Consider the following 21,254-nt stretch of genomic DNA (forward strand, 5'->3'; position numbering starts at 1 on the left):
AGTTTTAAATTCCACTTTGAAATCGCTAGCCCATGAATAGTCGTATCGACTCTAAGGCCTTATTGGCTACCTGATTCGGTACTCGGGAGCATCAGGATCTGAAATTTTCGAAACTCGAATCAAAATCCCATCGAAATACCAAGGTGGTAACAATGTCAATAGACAAAGTCCGAGCAGACTCATGACTAGACGCGAATCACAATGTGCCATCAACTCCAAATAGATAATCTGCAGGTCAAAAGTTTAATTCGGAGTTACTGGGTCTCCTGGGGAATCTTCACGACCAGCTTAATCCCACGAACGCCACCTTCACGCAATAGCTGTAGCCCCCGAAGAATGGCACTCCAGCCACCATCTAGTTCATGCACTGGGTGCGGCTGGATCTGCTCCGCATTAATCATCCTCTGCATCTCTTGTCGCATCTGCATGGTAGTTTTCAACTTTCGCGGGTCTGGGCCTCTCCAATACAGACCCTCCAACTCAAACCCTTCACCGGCAGCTTCTGCCCCAACGACAATAGCTACCCGAACGGCCTTGCGCGTGATCCATTCCGGCTCGTATCGTTCCAAACAGATGTATTGACCGCCGACTCGACAGATCGACTTCATGCAGATGCCCATTGTTTTTTCACTAGTGATGCAGTCGATAGCATGGCGCAGCTGACCGCTGCTTCTTTTCTGGATTTGCTCAACAGAGTCCGGCGAGTTGTAGTCGATCGTTGCAACGGCTCCGTACTTCTTTACCATGTCTGATGAAGTAGGCGATGCAGTTGCGATGGGCGCATAACCAGATCTGCAGTTATGGGCATGAAATGATCAGCAAGTGGCTCGAATCATGGTGAAGGCTGTACCAGTACTCCACTTTCGAGTGGAGCTAGGTAAGCGAAGAATAGTATACCTTGATAACCATTGACAAAACATCGTCCCAGACGCTGTAGCACCCCCATACACTAAGATCGGAATACGGGACCCGTCCTCACGGGCAGGAACCGGGCATGACGGCCAACCAGTGAGTTGAAGCGCGTCGTCATCGTAGAAGGCGAGGCCAGCGGTGTACCAACCTACGCCCCCCCAGTGCTGCAGCTTGAAGATCTGTCCACTCATTTGGAACAGCGAGTAATATGCGTGAATCGGCAATGAGAAATTTTGAACACGCACCATTCGAGGGTCTGTTCGGATTTGACCCGACGACAGCACCGCAGACGCGTTGACCGATTGCAAGATCTGTCACTGCATTCCCGCGGGCGATGATGGTACCAGTAAAGTCGCAGCCTACCACAGTACCAGGCCGAGGAAAGTAATGGACGAGTTTCCAATCGAGAGGGTTGAGAGCGACCGCAGAAACCTGGACAAGCACTTCATTTGGCGCTTCGATTGTGGGGACGGGAAAAGAATACGAAAGTTCGAGTTGATCTGGCGTATCTGGGGCCTGCACGAGACAGATTTGCTGAGTGGCCATGATGTTGCAATGGGCCCAGGGTATGATATTTTCGACTAGTATTTAAAAATGAAAGTACTAGTAGTGCCCAGGTGATTTACAATGAGGTATTTATCCCGTGCGAATGCCCAGGTGCATATGCAGATTGGTGCTGGCGGCCGCCATGGATGAAAACTCGTGAATCATGATCAACTTGAAGTTTCAATGAAGCGACGGTGACAGATCAACTGCATAATAATGGCTTTATAGTATTGGAGACATATATGCAAGGGGTAAACCCGGGAGTACGGACAAAAGTAAATTTCCCAAAAACAAACCTTGGAACAAGAAACTTGAAGCCAAACTTCAAGTTGAATTGCCAAATAGAAAGCCCTCCTATTGAATCTAAGTCCGCGAGTACCTAGGTATGTATATACCAAATACTACTACTAGTACTAGTACTAGGTATCCGTATGCCGAGGAGCTAACCACCTGGGCACTACAGATTTCACTGGCAAACACCTGTCCTCACAACTTGAACTTGCCTAGGTGAAGTTCACGATGAATGACAACCCACCATTAGCAACAGGTCACTTCAATAGCAGACCCCTCCATGCAAATCGCCACTTACGCGTGATCTGCGTTGGAGCTGGAGCTTCAGGACTATATTTGACATACCGGCTAAAACATTCTTTCACCGACTTCACGTTGAATGTGTACGAAAAGAACTCTGACATTGGCGGGACTTGGTGGGAAAATCGTTATCCTGGATGTAGGTGTCACCCATCAGATCAGGTATGCTCAATAAGATGCGCTAATGACTGACAGGCAAGTGTGATGTACCAGCGTGAGTGTCTCAACTGTCTCGATCTTGGAGGAGAGGTAACTCATATTTAACATCCTGGCTACTAGTCATAACTACACTTTCTCCTTCGAGCCCAAGTGGAACTGGCCGGCCACCTATGCCTCATCTATGGAGATCTGTGAATATTTATCAAATTTTGCGGATAAGTACGACCTCCGGCCGTATATTCATTGCCAACACCAGGTAGTTGGTGCCCACTGGGACGATATGCGCGCTGAGTGGGTGGTACAAATTCAGAAAAGTACCCAGGAAGTGATTGTGAAACGATGTGATTTTCTTATCGGAGCTACTGGAATTCTAAATGCCTGGCGCTGGCCAGATATCTCGGGCTTGCACTCGTTTCAGGGCAGACTGGTTCACAGCGCTCGCTGGGACGAGGAGGTGGAGCTTGCTGGAAAGCGAGTTGGACTTATTGGGAACGGGTGAGAACCCGTAATCGTTGCGTGGTATGTCTAAGCAATGTCTAAATTCATGCGAACTAGGTCTTCGGCAGTTCAGATATTACCACTCGCCCGAAGGTTAGTGAAAGCTGAGTGAAATTCAGGATGAAAAGAGTCAAATCTAACCTCCACGGCAATATTCTAGCGTGGCAGAACATGTAACAACCTTCATTCGTCAGCCTTCTTGGATATGTGAAATGCCAGGAACAGAGTATCGTCCCTACACACAAGAGGAGCAGCAGGAATTTCGTGACACTCCTGGCCAATTACTCTCCCTGCGCAAACAGACCGGCGCAGCACTCGACCGCCTGTTTCCTCTGATGATTCGGAGTTCGACCGCCCAGACGGAGACCAGGGGCCTTGCTCGTAAACAAATGGAGAGCAAAATATTCAATAATGATCTTTCTACTAAGATAGTTCCAGATTATCCCCTTGGATGTCGGCGTATCACGGTGAGCCTTTTTGCTTAATGGATAACCAAGCGTCCCGAGCAGCTAACAATAATTGGCCACTCATAGCCTGGACCGGGATATCTTGAAGCGCTCAATGAGCCAAATGTCACACCTGTGATCGGGCATATCACACGAGTTACCAAATCTGGCTGCGTTGTGGACGGCATCGAGCATCCACTCGATGTGCTGATTTGCGCGACAGGTTTCGATACTTCCTTCCGGCCACGATTTCCCATAATTGGACGAGATTATGCGAACTTAGCAGAAGAATGGCAGGACGAACCAAGAAGCTATCTAGGTCTGGCCGCACACAAGTTCCCTAACTATTTCATGTTTCTTGGGCCTAATTCCTTTTTTGGGAGTGGCTCAGTAATGTTTGCCATTGAAGTGCAGGGTTCATACATTGCCGAGGTCCTCAATCGCTGGCAGAAAGAGAGAATCCGGGCTATCGATCCGAAAAAAGTCGCGGTAGATGACTTTATCAATCATAAAGATCGCATCATGCAGACAACTGTCTGGACAGCAGGCTGTAGGACCTGGCATAAATCACCCAATGGCAAGGTCATAGGTCTCTGGCCCGGCAGTCCATTGCACTACATGGAAACATTGTCATCGCTTCGTTACGAAGACTACGATATCAATTACCTGGAAGGGAATAGATTTGAATATCTCGGCAATGGCTTTAGCCAGATAGAGCTGGACCCCCTCGCCGATCTCACATACTACCTACGCGATTGCGATGATGGAGAGTCCGTGTTTCGAAGTCGCTTTAGCAGCACAAATGCCAAAGAAGTAGACATTTGAAACAAATGGGGAATCCTCTCAACCAGTGAAAATAAACGAACCGCTTTGTGAAGATAATCAAGATAGTAAATTGGGTAAAAAATGAAAGATAAATTCAAGTGAGCTATTGCCAGGGATAAGGCCACAATTCTATTTTGGAATATGAAAGACCGTGCAAAAGTTCGTCGCTAATCTGAAGCCTCCTCCGAGTTCAAGTCGGCTACTTAAGTGGCCATGACTGGAACTAATTGCGATGGGTATCTTTCAAATCCAAACAAAATTTTGAAAAGGCTAGCTTTTGAGGAGAGGAGAGTATGCTTTTTTCACGCTGCAATTACCTGCCGTGATACTATATGCAGACCCCAGTACCAGTGCCAGTGGTTCAAGTTGCTATTGAAAGCCTTTCTGCATGGGGGCTACCATATGCGCATTTACCAGAAACAGCGGTGAAAATCATGCAATTGCTAAAAGGCAAGTAAGTTGACGATCCTTGTAATTTACTTTGTTTTACCATCGGTATCAAGACCCCCATGCTTCTGCAAAGACCACCAATCACTTACTGTTTTCTAAAAGGAAGAAACTGTTCGGATTTCAGAGATAAGTCATTACACATAAAGAGCTGTGTCTTGCATAATTTCTTTTACAAAATTCTCAGACAGTCATGTAAGATGAATGTCTTATCTTTTGAATCAATTTCTTGGCTGTCAAACCTCCACCTAGGAAGTTCAGCGATTTGCCTCACTCTAGGCGTCGCGTTCCATCTAGCGATACAGAAATTTGACCTTGACTATTATATTCACTATTTCCTTGCTGGGTGCACTTCAGTATGGGCTATTCTCATTGTTACATATGTTGCCTTTGCCCAAATTGACTTTCAGTCTGCCATTCACCTGTCCTGTGTCAACGCCATCATCTTCGCTCTTGGTCTAATCATAAGCATTGCTACATATCGGCTTTTTCTTCATCGACTGAATCACTTCCCTGGGCCATGTGGCGCCGCGATCAGTCGTTTCTACCTCGTCTCTTGCATTTTTCGATCGCTACAGTACCATATATTATTGGATGATTGGCATCGCCGTTATGGGGATTTTGTTCGGACAGGTATGGTAGCATGATGTCATCACTGAGGAGAAATGAGGCTCAAAAAGGTGTCAAACCTATAATGAACTAATCTTTCGCAACACTTAGGGCCTCGAGAAATATCGGTGAATAGATTGTCTGCTGTGCGAGTTGTTCATGGCCCATCATCCCGCTGCGTGAAAGCACCATGGTACGCCCATGTATCTAACGACCCAACTAAAGTGTCTTTGCATATGACACGAGATCCGGAGGTACATCGCAGGCGCCGCCGTGCAGTGGATTGTGGTTTCAGTAAGAAAGGTAAAACAGTTCAATAATTTGACTCGTTAGCGGCTCTAAAATAAAATCTAGCATTGGAATCTTACGAGCCGCTTATCACATCAAAGACCAATATTTTGATCTCTCAGATAAGGCACCGAGTGAGTCATGCAGGATATATAAATATGAGCGAGTGGATTGCCTTTCTCTCTTTCGACCTAATGGGGTTGATCGCCTTCGGCAAGGATTTCAACCAGCTCGAAAGTGCCGTTGAACATGTTGCTATTCAGCGTCTACACGCTACTCTTGACCTTGTAGGGAGACTTGCCCCAGTCCCGTGGCTACTTGGACTCTTAATCTCCATTCCAAAACTATCGGGTAGCTACATTGAGTTCATTAAGTATTGCTGGGTCCAGGTTGAAGAGAAAAAGAAGGTAAGCATGAGTGCCGCCGCGACGAAGACATACTGATAATTATGCACAGCGATGGCTTTCCAAATCAGATCAAGTGCCTGCCGATATAATTTCGTGGCTCCTACAAGCTATCGGAAAGAAAGATGCTTCTGCTCCGCCTGGAGATCAGGCCTTGCATGAAGACGGTCGGTTGATGATTATAGCTGGAAGGTATTTTCACCTGCTGTTATTTCCATTCAGCTGTCAATTGGATGCAATACTAACCAGGTTCTGAATAGTGACACTATTACCAGCACGATTGCTAATGCGCTGTACTATCTGGCAATGCACCCGTCAAAGTACCACAAGCTCCAACTCGAAACTGACAAAATTCAACTTCCTCACAACAAAGACAACCCTAGTATTTCTTCAGCTGCCTTTGATGCTTGCCAGGTCTCCGAACTGCCTTATCTTGATGCAGTGATCAACGAAGTTTTACGCCTCAAGCCAGCATCTCCGAGCGGACAGCCTCGGGTAACCCCGCCGGAAGGCCTCCAAATCGACGAGGTCAGGGTTCCGGGAAATGTCATAATCACAGTACCTCAACATTCGATCCAACGAGACGAGCGGAACTTTGCTGACGCCAATGAATTCCGACCGGAACGGTGGATCAATGAGGACTCGGAAGTGCATCGCGAAGCTGCATTTTTTCCATTCTGCATCGGTGGGTTGAGCCTTATATCTGCAGCCCGGCCAATCATTCCTGACGTCAACAGGTCCCTTGTCGTGTCCTGGTAAAAGATTAGCTATAACTGAGATGCAAATCGTGCTGGCAAGTATATCTCGCCAGTTTGATCTCGAATTTGCCCCTGGGCAAAGTAGAACTGCATTTGATACCCAGGTGAAGGACACCGTGACACTCGCGGTTCCGCCACTTCTTTTGGTATTTAAAGAACGAGACAGAGGGTGAATCAAATGGCTCTAAATCCAAGTACTCTCCAAGGCTCGGAGCAAATGACAAGAGCGGTTAAATTTGAATTATGTCATAAAAAGAATAGCTAAGATTTTGGAGAAAAAAAATAAACAGATGAACTAGCCTTGGGTGTGGCTATGTTGGGCGTCTTATTCACTGTCAGGTAGATTTTGGGTGTAGAATATTATAGCGATTTAACTTTTATCAACGGGACTCGAAGATTAAGCGGCGAGTGAACATGACAGCCACTAGATAGAAATATTCCTGTTCATCTCGGTGTGAATGGTGAGGTGTCGCTGACGTGTAGTTGGGCGGCTGTGATTGGCTGTGGCCCAACGTGAAGAACCGCGATGGCGGCAGCTTGCACCTTGCGATGACTCCCTTCTTATGGATCTATTATCGGTCCTGCCGAACTTTGCGACACGATCGTACGCGCATATCATTCCTCCGCTCGAAAGAGGCAAGATCACGACCGTGGACCTCATCACCCTCGACACGCTCGAGATCGCGAAACGCGCCCATGTTCCCCCCGCAGATGTCCGCCGGCTCTCCGCACAAATCATCCAAGCATTGCACGGCGATCTTGGCCTCGAGAGAACACAAGCAAATCCATCAACAATAGAAGGAGAAGAACCAAGCTCGAGCATCATACCAAAGGGAGGAAATGTTGATCTAGGCCCCACGACAAAGCTCGACGCGTCGAGATGGGACACGATCACTACCCTGGACCCCGCACTGGATGCGCTGCTGGGGGGAGGCATCCCGACAGGCTATGTCACTGAGGTGACAGGGGAGAGGTACGTTGCCGGAATCAGCAGAATGCTTTGTGAGGACTTGCTCTAACTGGTGGCTTCATTGCAGTGGAAGCGGCAAGACACAATTCCTATTGAGCCTCCTACTCGCCACCCAATTAGCCAAACCAAAGGGCCTGGACAAACGGGCTATTTATATATCGACCGAGCATCCGTTAGCGACCAGCCGTATATCTCAGCTGCTTGAATGTCAACCGTACCTTTCAAGCCTCCCCCCCGACCAGAAGCCGTCCCTAGAAAACATACTGTCAATCAATGCCATGGACCTAGAGACACAGGATCATATTCTCAATTACCAGCTGCCAGTCGCTATCACACGATATAATGTCGGCCTGGTAATCATTGACTCCATTACGTCCAACTACCGTGCCGAACACAACTCAAACAACATCATTGCTCTCTCCGCGCGATCCACAGAACTCGCAAAATTGGGTTACATGCTGCGCAACCTCGCTGCGAAAGAAGGCATCGCCGTTGTGCTGGCAAATCAAGTTTCGGATCGGTTTGAACCTGAGCCAGTCCATGGGGGTCCTCCTCCACGTCCAGGATTTCCGTCCATCTTAAGCCAGAACCCTGCTATATCGTCGCGTGACACAGGTGCAGCATCCCCATTGCCCCGAAATAGGATGAATGCACCCGACCAACAATTCTCGTCTACCCAAATCCCCTCATCCTCTCCAATATCGTCTTCTCCTTATCATGCCCCAGATGACGAACGATTTGACGGCTCTTATCTCATTGAGAATCCTGCTCGCAACGATATCCTTAGCCTGGTACATCAAGAGAGGTTCTTTACTGGCTGGGGCGACGGTTTCTACTCCGATCCATCACCTAAAACCCCGGCCCTTGGATTCTTCTGGTCCACGCAGATTGCATGCCGCATTGCGTTGAAAAAAGAGACACATTCAGTGGTGACCCCTTGGAATGGTGCACAGCCTTTGTCAACACCGCAAGAACAGACAGGCTCTCAATTCCATAGCGCAGCGAGCAAGCTTCAGGATTCAAAGGTGAATGACACTCTTATCGATGAATCTGGCAAAGTAGAACCAGGCTCTACAGTCAAGACCAGCGGACATGGCAAACCAGAAGGCCTTCCCGAAAAAGAAAGCTCTTTGCATATGCCAGCACCGCAACCACCAGAGCACATCACCCGGCGAACCATGAAGCTCGTTTTTGCCCCTTGGGCCGCCAGCCGAAAAGATTCTGGGAATGGAAAGGGGATAAGAACACACGACAAAAGGGATTATGAAATAGACGTCGAAATATGGAAAGGGGGGCTGCGTTCTGTGAGCTCCGACGAATGAGCTTGTCTGGATGAGTTGAGATAATATAGTGTTTATGTCTGTTACTATTTCTGCATATACCATAGCAATGTTTCGAAGATCTTAACTAGAAAGGACTTGAACTTGATTGACTTGAGACCACCACGATTTACGTTTACTCAACCGTGCCGAAAGGTGCAGATCCTATATTCACAGGCACTAAGAAGATAGATAGTATTGTCTTTCTCTCTTTCTATTTTCTCAGGCTAAATTCGAGCCCAGCGCAGCTGGGCAGCAACCCTAGCAAGAACATTCCCACTTCCCAAACCCTCCAGGGCTATGGGGTTTATTTTGGATCAAGCCCTGGAGTGAGGTTGGACCAACTCATCTGGTAATATTATAAAGTCAGCTCTCCTTACCAAGCCAATGGCCAAGCCGGGGTTTCCAGCTATTGTGAGTTCCCTTGATGGTTCCCAGATCTCGATGTAGGATTATAATAAAAACTTTCGGCGAGTATATCGTTCTTTTCCAGCCAAGCCACTCGCACCAACTAGAGCCTCGAGTCCCAATACAGAAGGTGGATTTATTCGAGAAGAAGAATTTGTCCAGCCACCTTTCAGTGTCTCTATGAGCACACATCCCGGAGCTTGTTCTACCAAAGCACACCGATTCCAAGTCCGGGAATGCTTCCTTGGAAATATCGAACCTGAACTGATTTATCACCCGGAGACTTTTCGAACTTTCATCGAACCAACCTCTAGACATGATGTGAACCTTCACTAGGGGGTGTTTATCGGAAATACATTCGTGCGTTAACTCTAGAAACCTTCGACGGCAACCAAGATTAGGCTCAGGTAAATTCGAGACGGGCCTATCCCGACCCCGATAGATCTCCAAAGCTTCTATTGGCATTGAATAAAGATCTGCGAATTGGTTTTTTTATGTACCGTCATAGTTCCGAGCCTGCAGGGACATATATCAAGTTTGCGAGTGGAACGTGACGAACACTGAATCCTACTAGGATTCAAACCGAAGTAGGATTGTAGTGACCACCACTTGGAGCGCCGGTGGAGACATAGACTTTCTGTGCAATTTCCCCAGTTCTTGTCCTGGATTCGAAGAAGCAGCTCTGTTCTCTGCAGTGCAGAAAGGGTGTCGGATAGTCACAGCAATGGCGCTCGTGAGCCTAGAGCAGGCGGTATTTTCCGGGTGTGAGATATGCCATATCGCCGGGTATATGACTCGAAGCAAGCAAATACATGTTTACAGCTCAGAGCGAAGCAAATTTGATCTGAGGCAGCGAGAAATGCCAGTATGGTTTTCACTATTTCTGGTGCGAGTTCACGGAATTTGCGGAGATACTATTGTGGGAAAAGGAAGAAAGAAATTTAGTAATGTCTACGGAGACAAAGGCGACGGTACCCTAGATGAAGCGTAAGCCTTAACAGCTTGAAGTCATTTAGTGGAGACTCAATCGGTGTTAAGGGATGGGTTTAGGTCATATTTGCGGATCACCCGGGCCACTCACAACGTTCATCCCATGCCGCCTCCGCCATTCCACCCGTGGACCCCGTATTCATGAATGCAATTGCAGCCACCAAGGTGAATGATGACACAAACTATCTTATCCCCGAACACCGAGTCGACGTTCGAGTTGGGTCGCACTGGCAACGTATAAAGACCGACCTTTCATGCGAAACCGACCAGAACTTACTCACAACCACGACAACCTTCAATTTTGACAATGACCTCAACTGAATCCCCAACCCCCGTTTGGTTTATCACCGCTGCCAGTTCGGGCTTTGGCTTCGAAATCGCCCGAGCTGCTCTTGAAAGAGGGCACCATGTGATCGCGACCGCACGCGATCCAGCGAAGCTCCAAGACCTCGAAAAGAAAGGAGCATACACGATTGCTTTTGACGTCACGAGCTCCTACCCCGAGATCGAAAAGGTCGCACAGCACGCCGTCGCTAAATATGGCCGAATCGATTACTTGATCAATGCCGCAGGCTACATTCTCGAAGGCGCAGTCGAAGAGGTCACGCCGGATGAAGCTCAACATCATTTTAATGTCAATGTTTTCGGCACAACAAATACGATTCGTGCTTTCCTTCCACTGATAAGGGAACAGCCTTTGCCAGGGTCTGGTCGCCCCCGTGCGACCATTGCTACGTTCGGAAGCTTGGGATCCTGGAGGGGTGGAGCAAGTTTTGCATTCTACGGCATGACCAAAGCATGCATGTCATCCTTAGCGGAATCACTTCGAATCGAGTTGGAGCCGTTTGAGATCGCGGCTACTGTCATCGAGCCCGGATATTTCCGGACGGGATTCTTGAAGCCAGGGGCAAAGATCTCGGCGGAAGCACGAATCCCTGCTTATGAAGACGAGCAAACGCCTTCTGGCAAGACACGAAATGCTTTATTGGCTGTCAATGGGAACCAACCTGGTGATGTGAAAAAGGGCGCGGACACTACTGTCGACATACTGACAGCATCGGGATCTGCAAAGGGTAGACAGCTGCCACCTCGAGTCGTCCTAGGCAGCGATTGCGAGGCGACTATCCGGGGCAAATGTGAAAGCACTTTGGAATTACTCGAAAGCTGGGGTCCTATTGCAAGGTCTACCGACTATGAAAAGTAATGACAGGCAGTATTGAGGACTTGATACTGTGAGGAGGGTCGTTTCGAGTTGGACAGAAACACATATCTTTCTCCGAATCTGAATTGCCTGAGAGAACTCTTCGATTATAAAAGCAGCAATGAAAATCTACCAAATGAATGATGTTTTCACCTACTTGTACTAACTACCAGTATCCAATAGACGGAGAATGCCGGGGCTTCAAATGGATGAAAAGCACTAAAATCCGGGAGACTGACCTAATCGAACAATGATGATCTCAGTGCTTTCCAACCACTGAGATCATCCATATATGTTATCAGTGACGGCTAGGACCGCCTAGCCTTTTGAGTCGAAGATAAACACTGCCATCTCCACCATCTCAATCATCTCCACCCCGCACCGGCTAATCTTTACCTTAGCGGAGATGCCGCATCAAGGCGGGGAACCAAACGGCAGGATCCGGCTATTCTTATACCTTAGCGAATATCGCGCATCTGAAGTTCGTATTTGGACATCGAGAGCCTTTATTTTCATATTTCTAACAGGAATTTAAAAGAACAACCAGGCGCAACTCAAGCTCAGTCTTCATCTCTACAGACATACGGACTGGATCACACCGAAATTGGGTCTCTTCCAAGTTGTACCTCCCTTCCTCATTGCTTCCGAACAACGGACCCTTCAGTTGATCAGGAAACAGTCGACATTATTCAGTTAAGATATTTATTCCACCACTGACACTTGCTCTCACTGTCACTGTCGCGATGTCTGCTTCGATGCATCCACTTGACCCCCTCACTCCGGGGGAAATTGCGAAAGTAAGAGCCTTATAGGCCCCGTTTGAAATTTTATTTTACTGATATGGGTGAATGAAACAGGTTGCAACAATTATCAAAAAGGACTTCCAAGGAAAGAGCTTGAACTTCCGGGTCATCACGCTGAAGGAGCCGCCGAAGAGCGAGATGGTCTCCTTTCTACAGGCAGAACACCTCAATCGAGCCTCAGCATCGTGTCCAGCCCGAATTGCTCGCGTGCAAGTCAATTCTCGAGGAGAATCAGGATCAAATGAGCTGATTGAGATTCTCGTCAACATTGACTCTCAATCTGTGATTGGGACAGAGCATCTCATTGGCAAGCATTCGTATATCGATTCTGCCTACATGCAAGCCGTCGAGAAGGCCTGTAGAGCGGATCCAAGGATCGATGCGGAGATACAAAAGCTCAAGCTGCCACCGGGAGCAACAGTTGTGATTGAGGCATGGGCTTATGCAACTGATGGGATGAATGATATGAACGAGCGGACAACAATGGTGAGTACATGACTGTCAAGAAACGGCTTTGCTTCAGTACCAGTCTAATTTATAAACAGTGCTGGTTTTACATGCGTTTAATCGACAGCGCAGACGCAAACTACTATGCCTATCCACTTGAACTCTGCGCAGAGGTATCCGAGAAGCTAGAGGTTACCAAGATATACCACCTACCATCATCGGAAGAAGAGACAACAAGAGAGGACGCAAAGCCATATGATAACTGCAAAATCCACTCCACAGAAATGAGTGAATACCATCCTAGTCTTCGACCGCCCCCACGCACAACCACCAAACCCTACCAAGTTATCCAGCCGGAAGGGCCTTCTTTCCAAGTCGACGGAAACCATATTTCCTGGGAGAAGTGGACCATGCGTGTGGGATTCAACTACCGCGAGGGTCTCACTCTCCATGATATTCGGTACGATGGACGCAACTTGTTCTATCGACTCTCTTTATCTGAGATGTTCGTGCCATACGGCGATCCGAGATCCCCTTATCCCCGCAAAGCAGCCTTCGATCTAGGGAACGACGGTGCTGGGATCAATGCCAATAATCTGCAACTGGGCTGTGACTGCTTAGGGCTGATCAAATACTTTGATGGCTGGCACAACACCGCCGCTGGCGAACCACTCAAACTTCCTAATGTAGTCTGCTGCCATGAGCAAGATGATGGAATCCTTTGGAAGCACACCAACCACCGCACGCAGAATGTAGCGGTTACTCGGTCCCGGATTCTCGTGCTGCAGACTATCATCACAGTCAGCAATTATGAGTATATATTCGCTTTCCATTTTAGCCAAGACGCCTCAATCCACTATGAAGTGCGTGCTACAGGAATTCTCTCCACGGCACCTATCAATATTGGCGATAAAGTTAGTTGTGGGACCGTCGTTGCACCTGGAGTTCTGGCACCATACCATCAACACCTCTTCTCTCTCCGAATCGACCCTGCCATCGACGGAACAGCCAACTCCCTCCAGATCGAGGAAACCAAAGCCATGCCTGTTAATGACCCGGTCATCCATAATCCCCTCGGTGTGGGATACACAAGCGAATCAAAGATCGTCACTGAAGAAGGCGGACATGACCTCGACCACACGAAAAACCGCAGCTTCAAGATAATCAACGAGAACCATATCAATCCTATCACAGGGACACCAGTGGGATTCAAGTTGCTCCCCTGCTATAGCCAGCTTCTTCTCGCCCATAAAGATTCCTACCACGCAAGACGATCCGAATTCGGTCAACACGCGGTGTGGGTGACGCGGTACCAGGATGATGAACTTTTTTCTGCTGGTCGACACACGATGCAGTCTCTCGGTGGCGAGGGTATTGCATCTGCAATTGAGGCGCGTAAGAATGAGGGAGCTTCAGACGTTCGGAACGAGGATATCGTCGTCTGGCATACCTTCGGGTCAACGCATAATCCCCGCATCGAGGATTGGCCGGTTATGCCGTCGGAGAAGATGATTGTCGGGTTGAAGCCGGTGAACTTTTTCACGGGCAATCCGGGACTGGATGTGGCTGTTTCGACGCAGGAGAAGAACCAGAGTGTTCTAGTGGGTAGGGAGGGTGGTTCAGTAGCTGGATCGAGTCCTTGTTGTCGACTGTAGATGTGGAAATTGGAACCTTTTCCAAATGTACGGGATAGGGTGTTCAGATAGCCAAATGGGGTGTCCACTTACTATTAGTAGTACCCATCTAGACCAAGTGGGTTGAAAATATCCCATTATACACAAAATTGTACAGGAATTGACCTCGTTATCATTCCAAGGTTCACGTCTTCTACTCTGGTTTCTGCGTACATATCTTTGCCAAGACACTTTGAAATTCACCCACCTTCTCCAAGAGCTGTGCATTAGACCCTGCCAATAAACTCTTTTTTCTCCCCGGACCCTCCGAGTCAGCTGTTTGGGCCCTTCGATCAAGTCTTTGACACATTTGGAGTAGGGTTTGTACTTGACATAACAGAAACTGAGCTTTAATCTTCCTTTCCGTGGCACGGGGAAGATTCAAGCTTCCAGTGCTCAACGGAATGGCCAATGGGACTGTATACATTGAGTTGCCCTCGACCTGTCGTGAACCCTTAGACCGAAAATCTGTCCCATCGCTCAAATGATGAGCAGGATCAATTGAAGTAGAGGGGCTAGCGTCTTGTGCCCGGTCTGAGAACAAGCCAGCAATCTCAGCTTGATAAAGTGTTTGATACCAAGCGAATATCTTGCAGAGAATCGCACCTAGAACCAGCAAAATGGATGCATCCTGAGCGCAGATAATCCCGGTACAATTCAGTAATTGAGAAACCGTCTTCATGGCTGACCGAGTAACGCAAAACACGATATCACTCCCGGGACCTTCTTTTGCGAGGGCTGGATCTTTGCACTGGCTGGATGAGCTGCTGTTGTTCACACAGTCGCAACGCACGAATTCGTACAGTGAAGAAAGAACCCGACATGCCACTTTAATGCATGGCTCATGTTGATCTTTATTGGGGTATTCTCGCTCTAGCTCCTTGTCTCTTTCATCGTTGTCGTCTGCTTCGTCGACACCATTCATCTCATCATAGTCTAAATGAATATGATCTTCAGAGCCAGCAGACCTATAGATCGAGGGGTCAACGTTTAACAGATTGGGCCACGGAATGTGCTCCGAGCTTATAGACGTTTGTGGAGTAGTATCATCGTTTGGCAGCCACTGGTGTGGGTTTAAGTTGATTGACGTGCTTCTTTTTCCTTCTGTTGCCATAGTATTATCTGATTCTTGATTCTCGGAACTGGTCTTTTGAAGCATCTTCGATCTATACCAGATGCAGTTGGTATTGAGATGGGGATTGGGGTAGTGGTGAACGGGTTCTTGTTTGTCAGGCCACGGAGAAGGTGTTGGAAACCGAGGAGAAGACGAAGGAGGTGGTTTCGCGGTGGCAGATTTGTTGGAAGGAGGTTTACCCTTCCGTTGCGATCGACCATAAACACATTTTAAACTGTTTTGGGCACATCGCGAACATCCATGCTGTTCCTTGGTGCAGCGTACTTTGGATGCTGCACAAGGGTCGCACGAAGTTCGAAGCTTGAGCCGCTGGGATCTACTGGGGCGTTGAATCCGAGGTTGAATCTCATTTGAATCCACTTGCATATGATCTCTCGAGGGAGAAGCCGACATTTTTGTACGGGGAATAACAGTAAAGCAGGCAGGGGAAAATATGATTCAAGCTAAAAACGCGTTCGGCCAGTGCACTTTGGGGGCCATTTGACCGACATGTGGCCTCATTGGGAATGGCGTAGTATTCATATGACATGGTCTGTATTGAATAATATCATTCAAGTTTTAATCAAGTCAAAGTCTCTTATTTAGATAGGCACCAAAGTAGCTAATCAAGAAGACAACATCATGCAGGAATTATCATTCAAAAAGCCTCCACAGCTGATCTAGTAGTATAAGCCTGTGGAAAGTTCCTCATATTCTCTATCACCTTTCCCTTCCGCCGATTGAACTGAACATATGCACCATCGTTCCGCACAAGGCCATCTTCCTTCAAACGTAAATACTCAGAGCGTGTCAATGGAGTAAAGCCCCACATCTTGCTAACAACGACCTTTTGCCGACCAGGAAACTTGTACATCGAGCGATGCAGAGCCTCCACAGCAGTCGCGCGATGGCGATCGATAGTTCGCACAGAAAGCAGAATTTGATCAACACTCACTCGAGCCACCTTTCCAGCTGGCTTACCGAATGCACCTCGCATTCCAGCTTGCAGACGATCCGCACCAGCAACACTCAGCATCTTGTTGATTCGGATTACGTGGTAAGGATGAACGCGGACGCGCATGTGGAAGGACTCTTTGCCCGCAACTTTGACAAGGTATCTAGAAAGGTTAGCCTTGTTATGCAGATGAATTTTACATGAGATTTGCTTGGGGCCCACCTACTTATTCGCACAAATACGTGCAGCTTCCAGAGCTTCAGAGCTCAGCTGTTCGTATTCATTGGATACCAAGTGCACAGCGCATGGGAAGTCGTCGACCGAAGCCTTTTTTCGACCCAGATCAAAGATTCGGATCTTAGCATCTGGAACGCCACGATTAAAACGTGATTTGGGATACGGCTGGAAAACATTTAATTTAAAGGCGATTCTCGTTGCGTATAGACTCGGAAGAATGGGCACTGACCTTGTTCTTGCAATAACGGTAGCATCGAGCGGGTCTGCGTGCCATCGTAGATGGCTTGAAGAGGAATTTTCGAGTTTGAGAATAATTGGCAACCTTGGAAAGTAATCTCATCGAAGCGATGAATCATGTCGTATAAATATTTTTGAATGGGATTCAAGTTCGCCCGACTCGTAGGATTTGGAGACGGCCCCCAAAGGCTTCGGGTTCCGAAGGCGGCTCAAATATCTCCCCGCAGGATCTACCCCGGAGTACCTACGTAGGTACTAGTTAGTAGTAGCAAAACAGACAATGGGTTTCATGATACCTACCTGCGTAGGTAATAGCCTGGGCTCATTTCAGGATCCATATCATAGTAAACAATAATTAGATACCGAGCTACTCAAAACAAAAAATCTTTGTTTATTTGGTTAGTAACGAGTGCCATCCGCGTTCAAGTATCGGCAAAGCACCTAATGTTTGCCTCTCCCGTTTTCAAGAGATTACTGACTGGGGGTTGGAAGGAAAGCGTCACGTATCTCAAACAAGGCTCTGTTCAGGTTACTGCAGACGATTGGGATACTGAAGCAATCTTGATTGTACTTCGTGCTATTCATGGTCAATACTATGCTCTTCCTTCCTCAGGAACTAAGTCTTGAGATGCTCGCCAAGGTTGCTGTGATAGCAGACGACTATGAATACAAGAGAGCTCTATATCTCATGGTAGATATCTGGATCAAAAATCCCAAGATAAAAAACAACCCGCAATGTTCTCGAGATTTGATTTTGTGGTTGTGGATAGCTTGGTTCTTTGAACTTCGTTCTCAATTCAAAGAGTCAACCTTTCTTGCGATAGCGAATAATGAAGGCCTGTTTGATAGCTTCGGGCTGCCTTTTCCGAACAGCGTTATTGTTAGGAGTAGCCCATGTCTAGAAATGATCCATTGCTGACTGAGTCCTAGTTTCGATAAACAAAGGTAGGAATGAAGCTATACAGAGCTTTATTGACCTCCTTCATCAAACAAGAGATCATTTCTTGGATGGTAGTCAAGGATGTGATTTCGTGTGTCGCTCGTTCATGTATGGGTCTCGCAGTCTGCATATGCAATCATCTAATCTCCTTTCACCAGAGCCTCAGGCTCCCTTCCCGAATATGAGCTACAAAGGCCTTGTGAAAAGTGTACTGGCCTTCAGATCACCACAGTGGTGTAGCTCAAGGAAAAGCGGTGATCATTCTTGTCGCGATGAACCCGTCGCATCAATTCTCAAAGCGGCCGGACATTTTCTCTCGGAGGGCTTGAATCTTGAAGATTTTACCGCTTGATAGAAAAGTCTTTCCTGTTGGAGATTGCATGGACAGGCGAAGTGAAATTTTTGAATTTTACTACTCCCTGCAACGGCAGATACTATCTAGCCAGCTGTTATTGTGCCATTCGTTTAGTTCTGATTTTTCGATTTCTGATTGGGGAGGGTAATAATTATCTCCATTCCATAGCAATGTAGATAGTAGTAGTAGTAGTAGTAGTAGTAGTAGTAGTAGTAGTAGTAGTAGTAGTTACCTAGCTCGTTCTCTTGTTGCTGCGAGGGCCGGACTAGGAGAGCTCCAACCAATTGTTTTCAGGTCAGTACAGGTCTTGACTGCTCGAGATTTACCATGGAAAGCCAGGATTATGTGATTAGGGTTCGAAAGAGCCTCTCTCTGTCTCCAGCATGGAAGGCGAGGTGTCACTGTATAGTACTAACTACTACTAGTAAGGTTAACGGGCGAAATCAGGGCCGGGAACTACCCCGCAAGAGTCAACGTCTTTCTTGTTTTTGTGCCACCTCAACTCCCCTCTTTAAATGTCCCCTTTTCTTTCTTCCATTTTCCTACAATCTACAAATAATGGTCTGCTGTTTGTATAGAAGTGCTGAATTCACTCATGGTCTCATCATATCACCAAGGGTCTGCAGAAGCCACAGACTCGCAAACTATCTTCGCTCGAAACAAAACAACCCAACACCAGAGAACATGACAACCGAGAATTTTAGGTCTGCCCCCTTTATCCAAGCAAGGGACAGGACCGAGAGAGATATGTAGAGCCAAGTGTTTTAGAATTGAAAAACACCGGTATGAAATGCGCTCGAGATTAATCACAACGACAGTGGACAAGAACAAAACACTGATTAGAACGAGCAGCTAAGGCATCTATCTTAGATCAACAGCAAAAAAAAAAAGACCTGTATCACCACCTTTGCCAGAAAAAGAGTTCATCTTCGCTTCTATATTCTCACGAGATCTCGTCGAGTGTGTGTGTGTGTGTGTGTGTGTGTATGCGCGCCACGTCAACATGTGTACACAAAATGATCACAAACAAAATGGAACAGGCAAAAGCGGAAAAGGAAAAATCGCGTTTCTCTATCCTTGATTTTTCCGCCGTCTAGTTGACCGCGACCTTAGAAGGAGGAACACCGATGCGGTTGGTGTTGCGGTAGAACAGGACACCCTGGCTCTCGCCAGTGGCACCCTCGGTGGGCTCAACCCACTGGCAGACACGGGCGCTGGTCCAGATAGCCTTGATGAAGCCGGTCCATCCGGTCTGAGCCTCGGTGCGGTAGTGGTTGCCCATAACGCCCTTGATGGCCTCGCTGGCCTCGTCGGCGTTGTAGAAGGGGATGTTGCTAACATAGTGGTGCAGCACGTGGGTCTCGATGATACCGTGGAAGATGTGGCGGCCGACGAAGCCGAAGTCACGGTCGATGGTAGCGGCGGCACCACGGGCGAAGTTCCAGACCTCGGGCTGGTAGTGAGGGAGGGAAGGGTCGGTGTGCTGCAGGAAGGTGATGGCGACTGGAAAGGGGGTTAGCTTTTGTTCAACTGATATACTGACATTACCCGGTATAGGGAGGAGAAATGCTTACCGAGCCAGTGGTTCACCCACAGGTACGGGATACCGTACCAGACGGCGAGGTTCAACCAGCCATAGGTGGTGCCGATATAGTACAGGACGGAGCCAGTGATGATGAGACCGAGGTCGCTCAGGGCGATCAGCTTAGCGTCCTTGGCCTCGTACAGGGGACTGGAAGGGTCGAAGTGGTTGACACCACCGAACCAGCCGTTGGACTTGCCGACACCACGGCCCTCGGGCTGCTTGGAGTGGTTGTTGTGGCCGGTGACGTTGGAAATCAGGTACAGGGGCCAGCCGAACAGCTGCTGGAGGATCATGTGGGTAGCAGTGGCAATGGGGGTCTCCTCGACAAGCTCGGAAAGCTCGTGCATGGTCTTGCCAACGCGGGTAGCGTACTGCTGACGGGTCTTGGGAACGAAGACCATGTCACGGGCAATGTTACCGGTGGCCTTGTGGTGCTTGCCGTGGGAGATCTTCCAGGAGAAGTAGGGGACAAGCAGAGCCGAGTGGCAGATCCAGCCGACAGTGTCGTTCAGAACCTTGGAGGGCGAGAAAGCCTGGTGACCGCACTCGTGGGCCAGAACCCAGACACCAGTACCGACCATACCCTGGATGACAGTGTACAGAGTCCAGAGGACAACGCGGGCCGGCATGGAGGGCACATACTCGGGGGTGACATAGTGGTTGAAGAGGTAGAAAACGGAGGCGAGAATGGCAATGTCACGGAAGACATAGTACAAGCTGGTGATGGCAGAACGGTGGAAGCAGTGAGCGGGGATGGCATCGCGAATCTGCTTGATGGTGAAATCGGGGATCTTGAACTCGTTGCCGTAGGTATCGAGCATCTTGGTCTTCTCCTGATCGGAGCCCAGGGAGGACAGAGAGGTCGACGAGGGCGACTGGCGCGGGCTATCAAAAGGCGACGCGGAAACCGAGTTGGGAACGGAGTTCTCAGTGGCGGGGTTGCGGTTCAGCGCAACGCGCTTGGGAACTGCGGTGGACGACATGGTATAAATCAGGGAAAGCAGTCGCGCTTAACCACCTTCAATGTTGTATGTTGGACGACGAAAGAAACCCGGAAGAAGATTGGGGTGGAGAGAGGAGTCAAAAAGCAAAGCAATGGTCTCAGCAGGAAGACTCAATGCAGTCTCTATTGGGACGGGGAGTCTCAGGTCAGCATCAATTCAAGTATCGGAGACTCCGAAGCAACTCACAAGAAAGATTCACCAGGAGTAATCGCAAAGATCCTGGGGATTTTTTGAGTTTTGCTTGTGGTTACACAAGTCAGGTATCCCGGCGAAGGAGAGAAGCGGTGGGGAAAGGAAGGAGATAAGCAGAACAAGAAGGTCAAGGACTACGAGAAGAGAGAGAAAAAAAGTAATAATAAAAAGGACCACAAAAAAACCAAAAGACAAACGACGATCAGTTCTTGAGGAGAAAGACCCAAGAGGGAAAAGTTTGGAGGGGGGCAAAAGGCAAAAAAAGAAATGGAAAAATAGACGGCCGCGGTCCATGGAATCGGTGAATTTGCATTACGCGCCACCGTCAGCCGTACCTGAAA

The 21,254-nt window shown here is 48.2% G+C and overlaps 8 protein-coding genes across 8 annotated transcripts; 5 read left to right on the top strand and 3 right to left on the bottom strand.

Moving 5' to 3' along the window:
* Positions 1–254: 254 nt before the first annotated feature.
* Positions 255–1,458, bottom strand: N7533_009428 (zinc-binding alcohol dehydrogenase family protein; the record flags this gene model as incomplete). The annotated part of the gene is made up of 2 exons (XM_057106078.1): positions 255–792; positions 1,061–1,458. 2 exons carry the CDS (start codon positions 1,456–1,458, stop codon positions 255–257), a joined length of 936 nt encoding a protein of 311 aa, XP_056957527.1.
* Positions 1,459–1,965: 507 nt separating this feature from the next.
* Positions 1,966–3,977, top strand: N7533_009429 (flavin-containing monooxygenase; the record flags this gene model as incomplete). The annotated part of the gene is made up of 6 exons (XM_057106079.1): positions 1,966–2,211; positions 2,250–2,263; positions 2,329–2,703; positions 2,764–2,799; positions 2,867–3,173; positions 3,240–3,977. Coding segments are annotated over 6 exons (1,716 nt in total), but the record flags the coding sequence as incomplete, so codon positions are not given.
* Positions 3,978–5,479: 1,502 nt separating this feature from the next.
* N7533_009430 (uncharacterized protein) lies at positions 5,480–6,484 on the top strand (the record flags this gene model as incomplete). The annotated part of the gene is made up of 3 exons (XM_057106080.1): positions 5,480–5,728; positions 5,778–5,917; positions 5,986–6,484. 3 exons carry the CDS (start codon positions 5,480–5,482, stop codon positions 6,482–6,484), a joined length of 888 nt encoding a protein of 295 aa, XP_056957529.1.
* Positions 6,485–7,046: 562 nt separating this feature from the next.
* Positions 7,047–8,775, top strand: N7533_009431 (putative DNA repair protein (Rad57); the record flags this gene model as incomplete). The annotated part of the gene is made up of 2 exons (XM_057106081.1): positions 7,047–7,456; positions 7,521–8,775. 2 exons carry the CDS (start codon positions 7,047–7,049, stop codon positions 8,773–8,775), a joined length of 1,665 nt encoding a protein of 554 aa, XP_056957530.1.
* Positions 8,776–10,477: 1,702 nt separating this feature from the next.
* Positions 10,478–11,374, top strand: N7533_009432 (SDR family oxidoreductase; the record flags this gene model as incomplete). The annotated part of the gene is made up of 1 exon (XM_057106082.1): positions 10,478–11,374. The coding sequence occupies one exon, from the start codon at positions 10,478–10,480 to the stop codon at positions 11,372–11,374; it is 897 nt and encodes a 298-aa protein (XP_056957531.1).
* Positions 11,375–12,114: 740 nt separating this feature from the next.
* Positions 12,115–14,276, top strand: N7533_009433 (amine oxidase; the record flags this gene model as incomplete). Its single annotated transcript, XM_057106083.1, has 3 exons — positions 12,115–12,168; positions 12,229–12,660; positions 12,720–14,276. 3 exons carry the CDS (start codon positions 12,115–12,117, stop codon positions 14,274–14,276), a joined length of 2,043 nt encoding a protein of 680 aa, XP_056957532.1.
* A 1,790-nt stretch (positions 14,277–16,066) lies between these two features.
* On the bottom strand, positions 16,067–16,874 carry N7533_009434 (60S ribosomal protein uL16; the record flags this gene model as incomplete). The annotated part of the gene is made up of 3 exons (XM_057106084.1): positions 16,067–16,526; positions 16,590–16,765; positions 16,830–16,874. The coding sequence occupies 3 exons, from the start codon at positions 16,872–16,874 to the stop codon at positions 16,067–16,069; spliced, it is 681 nt and encodes a 226-aa protein (XP_056957533.1).
* A 2,351-nt stretch (positions 16,875–19,225) lies between these two features.
* N7533_009435 (oleate delta-12 desaturase odeA) lies at positions 19,226–20,700 on the bottom strand (the record flags this gene model as incomplete). Its single annotated transcript, XM_057106085.1, has 2 exons — positions 19,226–19,635; positions 19,707–20,700. The coding sequence occupies 2 exons, from the start codon at positions 20,698–20,700 to the stop codon at positions 19,226–19,228; spliced, it is 1,404 nt and encodes a 467-aa protein (XP_056957534.1).
* Between the last annotated feature and the right edge of the window lie 554 nt (positions 20,701–21,254).

Source organism: Penicillium manginii (assembly GCF_028828005.1).
Source record: "Penicillium manginii strain IBT 31320 chromosome Unknown utg000006l:1.0-4164085.0:1.0-4166146.0, whole genome shotgun sequence".
Taxonomy (NCBI): domain Eukaryota; kingdom Fungi; phylum Ascomycota; class Eurotiomycetes; order Eurotiales; family Aspergillaceae; genus Penicillium; species Penicillium manginii.